The following is a 17929-nucleotide window of genomic DNA, read 5'->3' as shown; positions in this document are numbered from 1 at the left end:
TGACCTTCAGAAAGCTGCCAGGGACATAGAAGGGGCACGTGGCACCAAGCAGCACTTTTTGGAATGGTTTCAAAGCCAAACAGCCCACTTCAGGAAGAGTTACTTTTCAATATGTAACCTTGATGCAATTCACAAAGCATCTCAGAGAGTGGCCTCTTGGTTGAGGGCCCTAGCTTGTCTCTGGACATCCTTTGTACTGATAAAGAATACAGAAAATGGCTGAGAGCTCTACCCTGGTCTATTCAGTGAGGGCTTAATTTCTCCCAGTGCTCCTGTGAAAACTGCTAATACCAAAATCTCCTGACTCTCATCCTAATCATCCCTTGACACATTCAATAGGATATAACACAGTGAGGTGGGGACTGAGGAATTAGAATAAATTATGTCAAAGAAAAAGCTCCCTATTAGTTCTTACATGACAGCCTGCACATGACTAATCTAAATATTCATTTTGAGTAATGGAACAGCTATCAACAAATTCATTACTTACAACAATATTTTCACTTCTACTGTCAAATGACAAGGGGACTCTATCATACATTGCTGTCAGCAGTTTGTATCAGTAGGAGAGAAAATGTACCTGAATTCCACAAATGTGTATGAATCACACTCTTGCAATTTTAAAGAGGGACTCAGCCTTATTGAATATATTCACAAAATAGCTGTCACAAGGATATTAACATCAGAAATCATTATATTTCGTGGACTGAACTATAAGTTGGGCACTAAGTAATGGATTTGATTCCAGTTAACCACTCCATTTGTGGCTTCAGGCAGCTCTTGTTTAAACATCTTCTCCTATACTACTCTTTCTAGCTTAGTAATAGCTGGATTCGTTAGAAGGAGAGTTTTTCATGAAGCAAACCAGCACAAAAATGACTATTATTACTCATGGAATAATATACCCCAGCTCAGAGCACTGGGGAGCGCAAGAACAAAAATATGTCACAGGCCCCCTCTGTTAATTTGTCTGTCTAGACACGAGGTTCATTTGTCACCATTCTACCTTCTTGTGCCAGTGAGAGGCAGGAGGATTCTGGATAGGAAAGTGGGCAGGTTAACACTGTGGCAGGTCCTTTCTTTCAACAAAAAAGGAGAAAGGAGATGAAGAGATGGTATCCTTGTCCTTGGCCAGTGGTGGCATTAAAGTTGTGAGGAAAATACCAGTGCATCTTTTAAAAGGCAATTTTACAACTGACCAAAAACCTATGAATGCATGTTTAGCCTCATTAACAATCAAAGATTTACAAGTTCATTATGACAATAAGTATCAAAAGCTGAGAGTTTCACATGTCATTTGACCCAGCAATTCTGATTTTAATCTAAGGAAAGTATCATTGCCATGGTCAAAGATTTGTGTACAAAGCTGTTTATCACAGCATTGTTACAATGAAGATTTTTTTAAAACTCCAGAGTGAAAAATCCTTCAACGTTCACCAAAAAATCCTTCAATGTTCCACCATGTGAAGAGACAAAGTGTGCCGGGACAGAAAGAGGCAAATAGTCATCTTCACTATGAAATATTAAACAGCTATTAACACTGGAAAGATTTCACCATATTCTGTTAGGTGAAAAATGCCAATTATAAAATAGGATACAGGGTTCTGCTTCAGTTTAGGATGTAAAAAGTGACAAGAGAACATTGTTCCAAACTGAACAATGAGAAAAGGCTGGGTAGTATACAAAATCATAACTTTTCTTGAGCATGTCAGACAGTTTAGGTCAGAAGGCAACCAAGTAAACTGAATTTAAGAGTGACAGGCCTATCCAAGAGAGATATTACATGTGAACTGCTTCACTTTTGGCAGAGCAAGGGAGAAAGAGGTGGTCTGCATACCACAGGTAAGAAGAAATCAACTAAAATTTGAACGAACTCTTAAAAGCCAAGTGTGGGCCAGTGTGTCAATACGGAATAGACATGAGGGGAGTCTGCACTCACTCTTTCATACAGACCTCCACTGGGTGCTCAAGAGAAAGGTGAGACCAAACCCCCCTCTGCTGCATAAACATGCAGAAGGTGGTCAGCTGCTGCTACCAGACAAGCACAAAGACTTACCTTCTTCTCCAGAGCCTTCTCTTTGAAAGCAAAAGACTACAACTGCTGGGGGAAGGGCAGAAAACCCTTTAGCCCTGGGGACCAGGCAAAAATCCATTGCTTCTGGGAGAAGAATAGAAGCAAAACCTGTGTGTCACCGAGGGAGGGTTAGGAAACCCTCTCCTCCTCGAACATAGGCAAAGAGTCATTGGTGCTGAGGGAAGGGTAGAAGCAAAACCCCCTTGGCTCCCCAGGGGAGAGGTAGGAAATCACTTCTGCTCAGGATCCTCCATTGATCCAAAGCAAAGAGGTCTGCTACTGCTGGCGGGGAGGAAGGAGTGTTGAGAAGGGACCAATCCCAAGGTTCAGGCACACAGGGCTTGCCTAAGACTGATACTGGACCAGGACAATGAAACCCCACGCCGCTACAACAAGCCATGCAAAGAGAAACAAGCAATAGCAAACCACCATTGGGGTAGGGTAAAGAGCATGGAGAGAGATGCACTCTGTGGTGCTGGTGTGAATGCATAATTGAAAGCTGAGGGTGGAGCTTCAACACTTAGAAAACCCCTCTGACATCTCAAGCTCTACCCTAAGTACACCCATCAACTGAAGTCTGTAGTGTACTGAAGGTAACAACAGCAAAAACAAAACCCAACTCCAGCTCATCTCCTGATTAGATTGACTCAGTCCCCATTGTCTGCCACCCACACACATACTAATGGTCTGAAAGAAGAGATATGCCCATTCTCAGGCGTAAATTATATTTAACTTAGTCTCTCTGTTCTTCTAGACACAATGTCCAACATTTAATAAAAAGTTTTGAGACACACAAAACTACAAAGAGAAAAAAAAAAACCCATTGTCAAGACATAAAGCAATCATCAGTTATTTGGCATATATACTTCATAAAGTGTATGTTCTACATCCCAATGTGGTGAGTAGTGTCTGGGGTCTTAAAAGTTTGACAGCGGCCATCTAAGATACAACGGTTGGTCTCCATTCATCTGGAACAAAAGAGAAAGAAGGAAACCAATACTCGGAGAAGAAAGTAGTCTACAGGGCTAAGTCTACACGAACCACAGCCTCATTTACCCTGAGACCAGAAGAACTAGATGGTACCTGGCTACCACTACTGATCGTTCTGATCAGGGCCACAATAGATGGATCCTTACAGAATGGGAGAAAAGTGTGGAACAGAACTCAAATTCTTAAAAAGTCCAGACTTACTGGACCAGTTGAAATTAAAGGACTCTCTGAGACTATCTCCCTTAAGGTAAATAAACTAAATAACAAATTATCTCATAAAATAAAGAATATCATCTGTGAGTAATGAGCTCCTTTAAAAAAATCATCTATAGTAGATCAAATGGTCAAAAACCACTCTAAAGCAAAGATAAGAATGTGAAGGGTCAGGGAAACTAGAGTACTGGAAATGGTACAATCAGAATGGAATGAATGAGAATGATGTTACACTGTGAAAAATGTAAACAATATCACTGAATAATTTGTGTAAAAATTGTTAAATGGGAACCTAATTTGCGCGTAAACTTTCACTTTAAATACAATAAAATGTTATTATTTTTTAAAAAAAAAAGACATGAAGCAATCAATTTAACTGGACTCAAAGATGACCTGGATGTTGCAATGATCAGATAGGGACTTTAACTATATTTAACAGGAATTAAAAAGGAATCTAGTGGAAAAGGTGGACAACATACACGAGAAGATAGAGAATTTCAGCAGAGAGATGGAAAGTATAACAGTATGTCAAATGTAAATACCATAAATAAAAAAATAATATCAGAAGGGAAGAATTTCTTTTATGGGCTTGTTAGCAGATTAAACATAGCTGAGGAAACAATTAGTGAACATAAAGATAAGTCAATAGAAATTATCCAAACTGAAACATAAAAATAAAAAGGAGTGAATTAAACAGAGCGGCACCTCCAAGAGCTATAGAACAAAGTCAGATTGTATAATATATGTGCAATTAGAGTCCCAGAAGAAAAAGAGAGACAGAATTGGGGAAAAAAATTTGAAGAGATAATGCCTTCAAATTTTCCAAAATTAATGAAAGACAAGTCATAGATTCAAGAATCCCCAAAAGAATCCCAAGCAGGATAAAACAACAACAAAAAATCTGCCTCCCTTCCCCCGCAAAAAGAGAAAACCTAGACCCAAGAGAGTCAAATTGCTGAAAACCAAAGATTAAAAAAAAACAAAAAACAAAAAACTTTGAAGGCAGTGAGAAAAAAGAAACATTGCTTGCAGAGGAACAAAGGTAAGAACACAGCAGATTTCTCAGAAACTGTGCAGGGCATAAGACAGTGGAATAACATCTTTAAAATACTGAAAGAAAACATCTGTCAAACCAGACTTTTATGCCCAGTAAAAATATCTTTTAAAAATGAAGGTGAAATAAGGACCTCAGACAAAGAAAAGTTGTGTGAATTCATTGCCAGCACATCTGTGCCTTAAGAAAGGTTAAAGGAAGATCTTCAGACCAAAGAAGAATGATATCAAATGGAAATTAGGATCTACAGAAAAAATAAAGGGGCTGGAAATTTTTAAAAAAAGAAGGTAAATACTGAATATATTTTTCTTATTTTTAATCATGTTTAGATAATATATATATTTTTGTAAAAAAAGCATAGCATGATTCATAAATTCGTAACATGATATACAATAAATTTTAAGTGGAAAGATTATAAATTAATTTATTATTTATACTTATTTGCATTTTTGAAATATTCTGCATTGAATCTATATTAAATTTTGTACAAAGAAAAAAGTAGAACGTAAATCTTATGTTCTGTTTAAGTATTTTTAAAAAACAATGTAAAGATTTCAAGAGCTCTAAAGTTAAAGAAATTTTACAAGCTAATTGTTGGGGTAAATAATAACTAAAAAATGAATTTTTTTTTTGCTTGTTTTGTAAAGCTTTCTCTACTTTTCTTGTCTTACTATATACAGTAAAGGAGGAGATGCTGAAAAGGAAAAAAGAAACTTTTCTCTGATGCATAAACCAGTGGTAACAGAGCTAACTTTCTAGAGAATAAGGATTAAATAGAAACCTCCTATAAGGGTTGTTGATGTTCTACTGGCTGAAGCCTTGGAGTTAGAGCCATACACAGGCCCTGAAGAACTGTTTATGCCAAGAAAATACCCAGGGTGGATTAGAAGACTATTCTCGACACGGTCTAGAAAGAGAGCTCAGAATTGATAATATCTAAATATTAATGAGAATGATATCTACTTGTACCAAAATGACTTTTGTAAAATTTAGTCTAGATTTGACGTCTATAAAACCCATTGTCATTTTATATAGAGTCGATTCCGACTCACAGTGACCCTATAGGACAGAGTAGAACTGCCCCTTACGGTTTCCAAGGAGCGGCTGGTGGATTTGAACTGCCAACATTTTGGTTAGCAGCTGAGCCACCAGGGCTCCAATTACTGTGCCACCAGGGCTCCAACGTCTATATAATTGTTTAAAATTTACATTGAAACTAGCTAAGATTTTTTCTCAGCCTCAGTAATAAAGAAGTACTTCACCAGGAAAGAATAACTTAGTGCAAAAAAAAAAAAAAAAAAAGCTATTCTCCTTTTGACTTAATTAAGGCCACAAGGGCCAACTATTTAGAATTCCAGTCTGGAATCCAGATGCCATCATCCACCTGACAGGGTTATTGAAAGGATCAGAGATAATGTGTATAAATGTATATAAAAACATAAGGTAGGCACATAGTAGGAAGTTAATAAATGGCAGCTAATTTTGGCCACTGAAGTGAAACAAAGAGCATGATGGTGTCTTTACTGACATCAACCATGGAGCTAATACTTTAAAAATAGCATTTCCATTGACATCTGTTGATTAATATGTTTAACATGCTACTGAGTGAAGTACTCAGGTTCCAGAAATTTGAGGAACTGTCTCCTCATCTTGCCAGGGGAATTTCTCAGACACAGAAATGGATTGTCAATGTGGGGGAGGAAAAATGACTGCTAATGCAGTAGATTTATTTTTAAACACACACACACAAAGGCAAGTCTTCCCAAGTTCTAGTAGGAAAAGTACCTCTTATAGAGGCAAACAAATTACATTGTGACTTGGAAATTTTTTAAAAGTCAAAACAAGATGTTGAATTATATGCCACATGGATTTCTCTCTTACCCCAATTTTTTAACCACTAAAATAGGGAAATTTTGGTATTGATGCTACAATCTCAGTATTGAATCATTTCTGTCCTGCATCCCAGAGTGAAATTCAGCTGTTAGGCTACAGCAACTGAGTCTCTTTTTTTAAATCGTAATTTAGATGAAGGTTTATGGAACAAATAGTTTCTCATTAAACAGTACGCGTATTGTTTTATGACAATGGTTAACAACCTCACGACATGTCAACGCTGTTCCTTCTCAGTCTTGGGTTTCCTATTATGAAGTCTCTTTAGAAACATCAAAGTTTAAAAAGAGTAGTTACAAGATGTTTTACCTGTTTCATTTACTTTTTTTTAATAGTTTTTTTTTTAATTGTTGTAAAAATTATTCCATTTACTTTTTTAAAAATTTTATTGTGCTTTAGGTGAAAGTTTACAGCACAAGTTAATTTCTTATTCAAAAATTTATACATATATTGTTTTGCGACATTGGCTGCAATCTCCACAATGTGACAGCATGCTCCCCCTTTCCACCTTGGGTTCCCTGTGTTCATTCATCCAGTTCCTGGCCCTTCCTACCTTCTCATCTTGCTTTTGGACAGGAGCTGCCCATTTGGTCTCGTATATTTGATTCTCACGTGTGTTATTTTTTGTTTTATAGGCCTGTCTAATCTTTGTCTGAAAAGTGGGCTTCGGGAATGGTTTCAATTAACAAAAGGGACCTAATTAAGCACAGTTCAAGTGTTGTTGGTTGATTATATCAAGTCCTTGCACCTTAGAGATTCAGAATTGTAATTTCTGACAATTGCAAAGAGATGGAAGCAAAATAATTCAAAGAAAAAATTTTCATTCTGAAAAATTTTATAGAACTAGGATAAGTCTGAGGTAAGGGCAGAGTGGGAGAGAAGGCTCCAGGGCTCAAGCTGTTAACCAAATTTAGACTATTCTTCAAAACTTGAAGATAAAATTCAAGGAGAGGACATATTTATATAAACAAGGAATGTGTTAAAAGAATAAATTAAAGCAAGAAGATGAAAAGAGAGGAAAGAATACAAGACGACGAAAGTCCTCTCCCTTCTCACAAAAGAAGTCTGGATAAGCAATAGGCTAAATGGCTTTTGTTCTCTAATTAAGCCGGGAGAGAGGGAGAACACCATGGCACTGAGAACACACTGTGACAGATGAGGGAAAACATCCCCAAGTAGAGAAGAGCATAAAAGGAGGAACAAAACTCGCCACCAGGTGAAGAAACAAAGAGTGCCAGGACAGAAAGAGGCAAACAGATGAGAGAGGGAACCAAACACAGATTAATGGGACAGGAACTGAATAACAGGAGATTGAATGGGGAGGAGTCTGTGGAGACAGAGGCCCAGTCAGGCAGCAAGCACATGTGCAGTAGGACTTCCTCTTCCCACATTTCCAAACCCAAATTTGAGACCTCTAGAAAGGGCAAGTGCCCTCCAGAACCTTATTCACTGTTCAATCCCGAACACGTAGAACAGTGCCTGGCATATAATGGATGCTGAAAACACAGCGGTGGAATAAATAAGTTGTTAAATAAATAAGCCTCAGGAAGATTCTAGCCATTCATACGTGCAGAGAAGAGAAAGAAGCCGCATTACCTGAGAAAATGCCATGTGCCTCGTAGCACTCCATCAGTAAAGTGTGAGCTGGCAGAGAGATTACCAAAGACCTCAGCTCTGCTTACAACATGGCCGAGCAAAGCTTCACCTTGGGCCTAAGTTTGGTTTCACAGTTGCAGGAAGTACTCAAGTGAAACAGGCAATGGCCAAACCAAGGACAATTGAGGGGTAAGAGAGTGGGAGAAAGTGGTTGTGCTTAAAAGCCCATTCTTCCACATCTGTCCCCAAATCTCACCCACATGCTTTGATGTTTGAATGCCTCATCATCCAGGGTCTTGCCTTTGGGAATTATTTCTAGAGTGTTCCATAGAATACAAATAGCCAACCAAGGCCTTGAATGTGCTCAGCCATTCAAAATCACTAATATCTAGTTAAGAATTGTTTTATTAACTTAGCAAGTGAACTCAGGACAGCAAGAGACTCCCCAAGAGCTCTATGTAGAGTCCTGATCAAAGAACAATGGAGTCTTCTTAAAACCAAACAATAGGTTAGCTTAACAGTGCCTTGAGCACCGTGCTCTTTTAGGAACTATCTATATGAGATCAAACTGGGAACAGCAACTTGAAAGATTAGATAGGAAATTTAGGGGGCAGTGAGTTTATGTTAATGGGGGAGGAACAACTTGGAAAAGGTGGGTGAGAATGGCCATTCAACTTGAAGAATGTAATCAATGTCACTGAATTGTACATGTAGAAACTGTGGAATTGGTATATGTTCTGATATGTTATTCTCAACAACAACAACAAAAATATAATAAATTATATATTAAAAAAAGAGCAATGGCTTTTGTCAAAGTGGATGAAGTCAGGTTGGTTGTGAATCCCCGGATGATTCATCCCACTCTAACGGAGAACTCCAAAGTGGAAGATGAAGGTGGTGGGGTAGAGAAGTGAAGATGCAGTCTTGTAAACCAAAGACACAAGAGAAAAATTAGTCCAAAGGACTAATGGACCACAACTAGCAGAGCCTCCACCAGACAGAATCCAGCACAACTAGATGGTGCCTGGCTACCACTACCACTACTGACTACCCTGACAGGGATCACAATAGAGGGTCCAGGACAGAGTTGGAGAAAAACAGAACAAAATTCTAACTTACAAGAAACAAAAAGATCAGACTTACTAGTCTGATAGAGACTGGAGAAACCCCAAGAATATGGCTTTTAGCTCAACAATGAAGTTACTCCTGAGGTTCGCCCTTCAGCCAGAGATTAGACAGGCCCATAAAACAAACCAAGACTAAATGTGCACAACAGCCCAGGGGCAAAGACGAGAAGGCAGGAGGGGACAGGAAAGCTGGTAACGGGGAACCCAAGTTCGAGAAGGGGAGAGTGTTGACATGTAGTGGGGTTGGCAACCAATGTCACAAAACAATATGTGTATTAATTGTTTAATGAGAAATTAATTTGCTCTGTAAACCTTCATCTAAAGTACAATTAAAAAAAAAAAAGATGCAGACTTGTAGACAATTGTAAACTTTTCTGACTACTCTGCCCTGGCTATATGATGGCCAAAAACAGACAGGTTAGACAGATATGATTGATACAAAGTCATAAAAAGGAGGATATCACTGAGAGATATGATACTCATCCTTGAAAAAAAAAAAAAAAAGACTAATGATAACAGACTAGGAGACAAATTGAGGCCTCAGAAAGATTCTAGCCATTCAGGTGCCTTTCTTCCTGGAATGGCAAGATTTGTACATTTTCATCTCTACCCAGGGCTCCAAAACAGAAGTGTTTCACTCTTCCGAATCATTCCATACATCTTCGCTTAGTTTATGCCATCACCATGGTGATGAGGCAAGGACCTTGTTTTTATGTATTTGGACTAGACTAGCATCCTCCTTGGTTACTTCAAAAACACACATGACAGTGTGTGCACGTGACTCTACTTTCCTAAAATAGGAATCAATGGGACAAGCAGAGCATTAGGAGAAAGAGTTCTGGGTTTCATCTTCATTCTGCCGTCTTAGAAAAATGACTCCATATCCCACTTACTACTCGCTACATGGAGTAGTATAACACTTGACTTCACAGAACTGTTATAAGACTGAGTAACGTGTGAAGGCCAATCACTTTGCTTAAGCAAAACAATTAAGTAGCTACAGCAGACATTTAAAAAAAAAAGTTACAATTGAGTCAACTCCAACTCATGGCACCCCCATGTGTGTCAGAGTTTAGAACTATGCTCCTGAGGGTTTTCAATGGCTGATTTTTCAGGAAGTAGATCTCCAGGCCTTTCTTCTGAGTATTCTCTGGGTAGACTCAAACTTCCAACTTTTGGTTAGCAGATGAGTGTGTTAACAGTTTACACACCCTGTTACTCCATGGCAGAGATTGCTAATTGCTTATCCTATACTGACTCACCCTTTCTTCCTTAGAAACAAAACCAGGATTTTATTCAAGGGTGCAATGTGTCAACCAAAAGACCACATTTCCTGGCTTCCTTTGAGCCCAGATACGGACAATGAAAGGTACAAAGATAGGTTGTGTGAGTCTTCTGGGAAGCCTCCAGAAAGGCAACAGACTCAGTGGAGCAGTTGGTCCCCTTTGCCTCTCGCCCCTTCCTTCCGGTTGGTGCTCCAGTGGTCAACGTGAACCATGAAATGATGCTGAGAATGAAAGCCACACACTAAGAATGGTGGAGCAGAAAGATAAAAGGATTCCAGTTGTCTACTGACCCTGTGGTGCCATTATACCCACCCGGACTGCCCACCTCCAGAACTCTTTAATATGTGAGAGAAATAAATGTCCATCTTAATTAAGCCAGACACAATTCCTAACCAATAGACACACTCTCAACATTATGAGTGGCTCACTTCTAGCTCACCCCTAACATTTGCAGGGCTCAGGCCAAGAGTACAAGCACTGATGGAGGCCCCTGACCTGTGGCCCACACCCTTCTCTCCCTACCCTAGCTCAGTCCACTTTGTGTGGACATTCACTTTACACTTCTGAGCTCGTCCCCAGGCCAACGCTGCCCCTTGGCCACTGGTCAGGCCTAGGGTGTACACACTTCCTGTCAGTAGGACAGGTCTCAACAAGAGGCTGATGTAGACTCAGAGTGGGCTCAGGGTCATTTGGGCAGAGAATTCTGGGATCCCAGGCCAATGCACCTCATGTGCGGCCACCACTCGGCTGACAGTGGAGGTTTGCGTGCTGTTATGATGCTGAACAAGTTTCAGTGGAGCTTCCAGACTAAGATGGACTAGGAAGAAAGGCCTGGTGATCTACTTCTGAAAATCAGCCAACGAAAACCTTACAGATCACAATGGTCCTATATGAAGTCAGTCATGGGGATAGCACATGACTGGGTAGTATTTCAGTCCATGGTGCATGGTGTCCCCATGAGTTGGGGGCCAACTCAATAGCCACTAACAATAACAATAAAAACAAAGACCCTGGGGCATGGTCTAGAAGGGAGAGTGGGCTCCAGGTGACATGTCCTTTTGGCCCTGTGAGCTCCTCACCCTGTGTGGAGAAGTATGGCCCTTTAAAGTTCACGGTCTAGGGCAGGGGCTCTAGTTGCCAGGGTCTAAGGGCAATACCACTTGCTTCTCTCCCTTTCACCTCCCAATGCCTGCCTTTTGGTAATTCACAGCTTGGCAGTAGAGCAAAACTTGAAGCAGTCCAGTTAACTACTTGTTATAACAGCCTTGGTGAAATAATCGTTTAGGGGAAAAGTCTGGAACTACAGCTTGAACTGTGTTGTTCTCCTGTTATCCTTAATGCTACTATCTTCTCTCTTCCACTAGAATGGATGATAGAAAGTTGGTTGTGATTAAGCTTTTCTTGGGTAAAGTGTCATAAGGATGGCTAAGCACAAGTTTATAGATCAATTGCAGTATTTCTGCCAGTGTACTGAGTGGACTGAAGGAGGAGTCCCTAAATCTGTCAGCTCTGTCATTTACACAGCCCCTTGTTTGAAACACTTTCCTGGATCTTTCTGCACAAATGTTGCACCCTTAGGACGGTGTGGAGCCAGCTCCAAACCTGGCCTCCGCAAACTGGAACCGGGACTGTTGTCTTGAGAGAGCCATATATGAGCAGGTAGGAGTTCTGCCCAGGAGAATTCCTAAGGTGTCACTGGGCCCCAAACACAGCTGGGCACCTTTCTGCTACTCAGGAAGCCCTCCGCTGAGCCCAGGGTAGCAAAGACTGAGACCTGATGTGACAGTGCCGGTGACGACCCTTCCAGCTCACAGTCCATTCCTGTAAACGATCTGTCGCCTCCACAGGACCTGACTGACAAGATCGGTAAAGCCAGCTTCTTGAATATGAAAATACCCAAACGACTGCATTATCTCTTGGTATTCTGGAAGCTTCTTTCATTTAGTTCAGTGATTCTAAACCTTATTTTGGATCTCGGATCTCTGTGTTCTCAAGGCTGGATAATTACCGCAGGACATGAGTGCTCGCCCACACATTAGAGCAGTGCTGTAGCCCCCTTCCAACAGCAAGGTATAATCAAAAGAATGTCGAGCAAGCAATCTGAGTCGTGAGCACTTCTAGCCCCAAGCTTCTATATACATTCTGTTCATTAATTTCCTCACGGGCAGGGGCAGGTTATCCAATAGGCAAGGTTAAGCACAGTGCTTAACTTGCTTACCAGATCATCTGTAGTGAACAATTGCACGTTTTTTCACCACATCAAAGATTCCGCTTCTAGGTATGGCTGGTATCTGTCTCTCTCCCAACCCCAAAGCACCTTCCTACAGAATCAAAGCCTCGTTTCAAATTTAAAATCCCTGACAGGGGCAGATGACCCAGTAAACAAGGTAAGCACAGGCTTACTTGTGCTTACTTACTAATCTGTAGTACACAACTTCACATGGGTCTCACCACATCACTGTGCTGGTGAGGAGATCCCTCTGTGTTTCCATGGTGCCCTATTAGAACACACCTCTCACTAGGGCATAAGTGTAAGTTAAGTTTTGTGTCCTCCCGGTAGTCTGGGAGGACAGGGGCAAATCTCTAAGGCTGTATCCTTAGCACCAGCTCCTAGCAGGAGCTCAATAATATGTATGAAATGATGGAATGAGTGGATGGCTTCTGACAGCCGCAGCCCCCTCTGGTTGCTGGACTGGAGATGAAAGATGTTCTTGGATGACTATCCAGGGAACTGGCTGAAATCATCTCGGCATTCTGCTGCTTGCATTTAGAAATAGGGTTTGGATATACGTACCCAAAGTACACACCAAATGAATCAGATTACTACACTTTTTGGAGGGGAAAGACAAAAATAAATAAATAAACCTTCTATTTTTATGGTCTGAGAAACCCAGACTATTATACCCTCCTCAGTTCTCATTAATCAAATAGAAGATCCTTTGCCTTCTCATCTGCTCTCTTCAAATTAATCTAAAGTTTGACAGTCCCAAGGCATTACTAATTGTACAGCAGCATCATTTATATCCCAAAATTGGAACTGGCATACGGATCCAGCCCCAGAGTGCTGGTTAAATAAACTATGACAGAATCAACTGATGAACTGTTATGCAGCCCTTGACAATGGTGCTTACAATATAATCTAAAGTTAAAAGGTGAGACATAAAATTGCATATGCAGTGTGACTGCAATCGTGCAAAAAAATCAAATATATGCATAAAAATCGAAGGAAATACTGTAAAATGTTAATATGGCTGTGTTTATGTGTTAGGCCTATGGGTGATTTTTCTCTAGGTCTACTTTGCAGACTATTTCATATTTCCTTAATGACCTTTAATATTTTATTCTCACAGTAAAAAAAAAAACAAAATCAACAAATCATTTAATTGTTCATTTAAAACATCTTGTTCTTTTCTGCTATAAAACGTTTGGCTATTGATACTGGCTGTGTCTGTCGGAAAGAGCTGCATTGAAGAGCACAGAAAAGACCCTACGGTTAAACCAACAGAAGCAGCAGATGGGAACACATGGAAACTTCTAGACTAGCAACTGCCCAAGTAATAGCGGTCACTGACATTCACTAAGCCCTTACTACGTGCCCAGCATTTTACATAAGTTTTTAAATTACGTCTTCATATAAACTGTAGGAGATAGGTATTACTGTTACTTCCAATTTATAGATGAAACTGAGACTCAGAGTGGTTAATTAATTTGCTAGTAGGAGCCACAGGGCTTGATCCCAGGCCAGCTCTCTCCAAGGTCTGCCATTTTGTCATCATGCTCTCCTGCCCCCTCCAGTGTAAAGGAGAGGCTGAGGAGAAACGAAGCACATCTCTGAGAAGCACTTCCTTTCATGCAAGATCTCTTGTGTCAGACAAAGGCACAGCCTCCATTTCCATTTTCAGCCTGAGCAGAAGTCTCTTCAGATAAGTCCTCAACTGACTGCTGCCTGACTAGTGGAGATGGTCTCCAGTAACCACTTAGTCACCATATTGTCTCAAGTCTCTAACCAGTGTGCAATCCATACATTGTCCCTCTTTGCACATAAATTCATTGCTTTAGGGCACAAGGCCATTTATAAATGCTACCATCATGGCCAAGGTCCCTAGGTGGCACAAACGGTTTTTGCTCAACTGTTAACCTAAGGTTGGTGGTTCAAACCCACCTAGCAGTGCTGCAGAAGAAAAGGCCTTGCAATTTGCTTCCATTAAGATTACAATCAAGAAAACCTTATGGAGCAGTTCTACTCTATATAACACATGCAGTCACCATGAGTCAGAATTAATGTAATGGCAACTAACCACAACAACCACCATTGTGGCCAATTTTGCAGACCCAGACCAACACAGATACAGTACATGCTGGCTTCCCAGTTATAATGTGAACAAGGGTTGCTCTCTACTTGGCAGCACAGTTATAGACGATCTTTCTTCACGTGTTTGTTGAAATTTGATTCACTCTGCCAATGTCAACCAACCAGGGGCAGATTATCCAGTTAAGCATGGTGCTTACCTTGCTTACCAGACCATGTGTAGTGAACAATTTCACATGGGTTTCACCACGTCAAAGATTCTGTTTCTAGGTATGGCTGGCATCTGTCTTTCTCCCAACCCCACAGCACTTTCCTACAGACTCAAAGCCTCTTTTGAAATTTACAGTCCCTGACAGGGGCGGATAACCCAGTAAAGCAAGGTAAGCAATGTGGTGAAAAACATGTGAACTTGCTTATTACAGATTAGTAAGTAAGCACAAGTAAGACTGTGCTTACTTTGCTTACTGGGTCATCAGCCCCTGTGACTGACTGAATACACTCAGCTGACACCATGAGGACACACAACACTTTGAGGCTCTGTTTCACCATCTCATTTTCTCTGCACAGAAGCCTACCGGTATAACATTTCTAGCAGTGCAGGAGGGGCAGGCTTTACTACAAAAGAATTCCAGGAGAAAAGAGCAGAACACTTGGAGAGGGTCCAGACCTGCTGAAGTCAAGTATGTCACAAAAATAAAGCAAGTCCCCTCATCCCCACACCCAGGAACGGTGAATGGGGGTGAAGTGGGGGAGGAGGAGATGACAGATCTCATTTTATGAAATCAGTCATGCAGATCCGTCTGAAAGAAATGGCATCGGGCTTAAGGGAAATTCATTGCAAATTAAAACTAAAAACAAACATGTGACACAATGGAAATAATGAGAATGCTGACACATTGTAAAAATTGTAACCAATGGCATGGAACAATTTGTATAAAATTTTTTTAAAAGGGGAACCTAATTTGCTGTGTAGACTTTCACCTAAAACACAATAAAATGTTATTTAAAAACAAATCTGTGAACAGGGCGGGGGAAACTTAATGAGGAACAGGAAATGAATAAACAGAGATAAATCCTAAAAATAAGACCAAATCCTTATGGTAAGTGTTGTGAGAAGAACTCCTTGGGGTTATTATTGTACCCCACTGTGCTATCCATTTCTTTGTCCTGTCCCCTAAAGACAAATCTCTATGGTATCTGTTCACTCACTTTCTCTGGAATTGGACCACAGGATCAGCAAGCAGGTCAGTGACGTCAAGCTTTCTCCCCTTCTCGATGACATCTCGATGCTTGCGAACAAACAGCCACCCGATATGGGAGAAGAAGAAGCCCCGGCGGGCATTGTGGGGATCAGCATCTGTCTCTGAGTACTTGTGGTGGACTCGGTGGTCCCTGGACCACTCAAAGATGTCATTCTGCAGGGAGAAAAGAAGCCAGATGAATAGACAAAAAACCCTGGTGCCTTTTTGGAAAGCTCTGAATCCGTCTCCCCATCCCCCCATCCTACCAGTCCTCTCTGCTCACTTCCCCAGCTCTGCTTTCCTCCCATCTTCAGTCTCAAGATCAATCCCTTGTGTTGGTCTGGGGTGTTTTTCTTGGAAAAAGAGCAAATCTTCACTTGCAGGGACCCCAGATTATATCTGGGTTGTGCCCGTTGCAGGAGGTTCAGGCTTATTGGGTGACCTGAAAGAAAGCTCCGGTGGGGGTGCTGTTGAAGTCTCCTGGGAGATAAATTATGCCAAGAAAAGAGAGAGCCAGGCTTGGGATGAAGTATTGGTTGTCGGAGGAGAGGAGTAACCTTGAGTATGAAAGGTTGTTTGTTCCTAGCCTGGCTCTCTCTTCCCTCCCTGTCCTACTTTGATGGCCTTCATGTCCGACTTTTATAGAGTAGGAAGCCACTAACTAAAAACCCCAACAGCTCCTTTACCAAATCATTGCAAAACACCAAGGCACACATGACACTGCTTTAGGACAGCTCTAACAGAATGTAATAGAAAGGGAGGGGAGGTGACTGTGGCTCCTTGAGGAATCCTGTGTACTTGGCAGTATCTGCCAAGTGGAGAAGCAGCAATGCCTGATAGCGCAGGGCAGCACTCACTGGAATCCCAAGAGAGACGCAGATGTCCAAGGGAGGAACAGCGTCAGAGTCCAGAGAGGCTGCCAAACCTGCAGAGTCAAAGTGGGCTCAGGTACACACAGGAGACACACACTGAGGCTTCTTGACCCACTTGTGATGGGGAAGGCGAGAGGTGTCAGGTGGATAGAGGTCATGGGTGAGCTATCAAAGGCAAGAACTCATGACACTGACTGCCCTGGGGGTGCACTCGTTAAGAACTTGGCTGCTAACCAAAAGGTCTACAGTTCAAATCCACCAGCCGCTCCTTGGAAACCCTATGGGGCAGTTCTACTCTGTCCTGTAGGACTGCTAGGAGTCGGAATTGACTCGACGGCAACAGGTTTGGTTTTTGGTTTGTAGACTACTACAATTAATGAAACCTAGTCTACAGCCAAGAAGGTCCCTGGGTGGCACAGTTTGCGCTCGACTGCTAACCTAAAGGTTGGTGGTTTGAACCCACCCAGTGGTACCATGGAAGAAAGACCTGGCAATCTGCTTCTGAAAGGCCACAGCCTTGAAAATCCTCTGGAGTGCAGTTCTACTCTGTAACACATGGGGCTTCCATGAGTCAGAATCAACTCGATGGCAATAGGTTTTTTTTTTTTTTCTCAATCTATAGCCATGGGCCAATTAGATCAATAGACTTTCAATTTACACTAGGTTTTCTTATCTGACAATGCTTTCAAAACTTTGAGAAGAACATTAGATTAGGAAGTAGTGCTTTTGATAGGAAAATTAATCTGAAAATAAAAATGAACTTAAATAGTGTATAAGCTTTTTTTTTAATATAACAATACTGGTAGTAATGTTTTACACCATAATACTTAGTAATGTTTTCATTAGGAATCTGCCATTTCACAGACTTCATTGACTTCATTCTGCTGAAGAGAAGGGAGGGAACTGTTTTATCCTCAAAGGTCCAGCGATTCTTTTAACACAAAGGGGGTTCACTGAGTTTTTAGTTTCTCTGGCTCACCCAACACTGCTAGAAAACTACTCAGCCTTGTTTATCCGACAACACCCCTGAAAACTTTTGAAATTTGCCTGACCCTAAGGTAAAGGGGGGGAGTCCCTGCATGGTGCAAACACTTAATGTACTCAGCTGCTAACTGAAAGGTTGGAGGTTCAAATCTACCCAGAGGCACCTCAGAAGAAAGGCCTGGTGATCTACTTCTGAAAAATCAGCCACTGAAAACCCTATGTAACATAGTTCTACTCTGACACACATGGGGTCACCATGGTTCAGAATCAACTTGATGGCAACTGGTGGTGGT

At 41.1% G+C, this 17929-nt stretch overlaps 1 protein-coding gene across 1 annotated transcript in view; it reads right to left on the bottom strand.

The window, feature by feature from the left end:
- SCD5 (stearoyl-CoA desaturase 5) overlaps nucleotides 1-17929 on the bottom strand; it is a 194916-nt gene that overhangs the window by 35964 nt on the left and 141023 nt on the right. The window contains exon 4 of the mRNA XM_004383146.2: nucleotides 15749-16025. Within this exon, the coding sequence (XP_004383203.1) occupies nucleotides 15749-16025 (277 nt within the window). The remainder of the gene's footprint in view (nucleotides 1-15748; nucleotides 16026-17929) is intronic.

This window comes from Trichechus manatus, unplaced genomic scaffold (genome assembly GCF_000243295.1).
Source record: "Trichechus manatus latirostris isolate Lorelei unplaced genomic scaffold, TriManLat1.0 scaffold00105, whole genome shotgun sequence".
Lineage (NCBI taxonomy): Eukaryota > Metazoa > Chordata > Mammalia > Sirenia > Trichechidae > Trichechus > Trichechus manatus.
The sequence above is the reverse complement of the archived record's forward strand: the minus strand, read 5'-3'. Positions and strand labels throughout refer to the sequence as shown.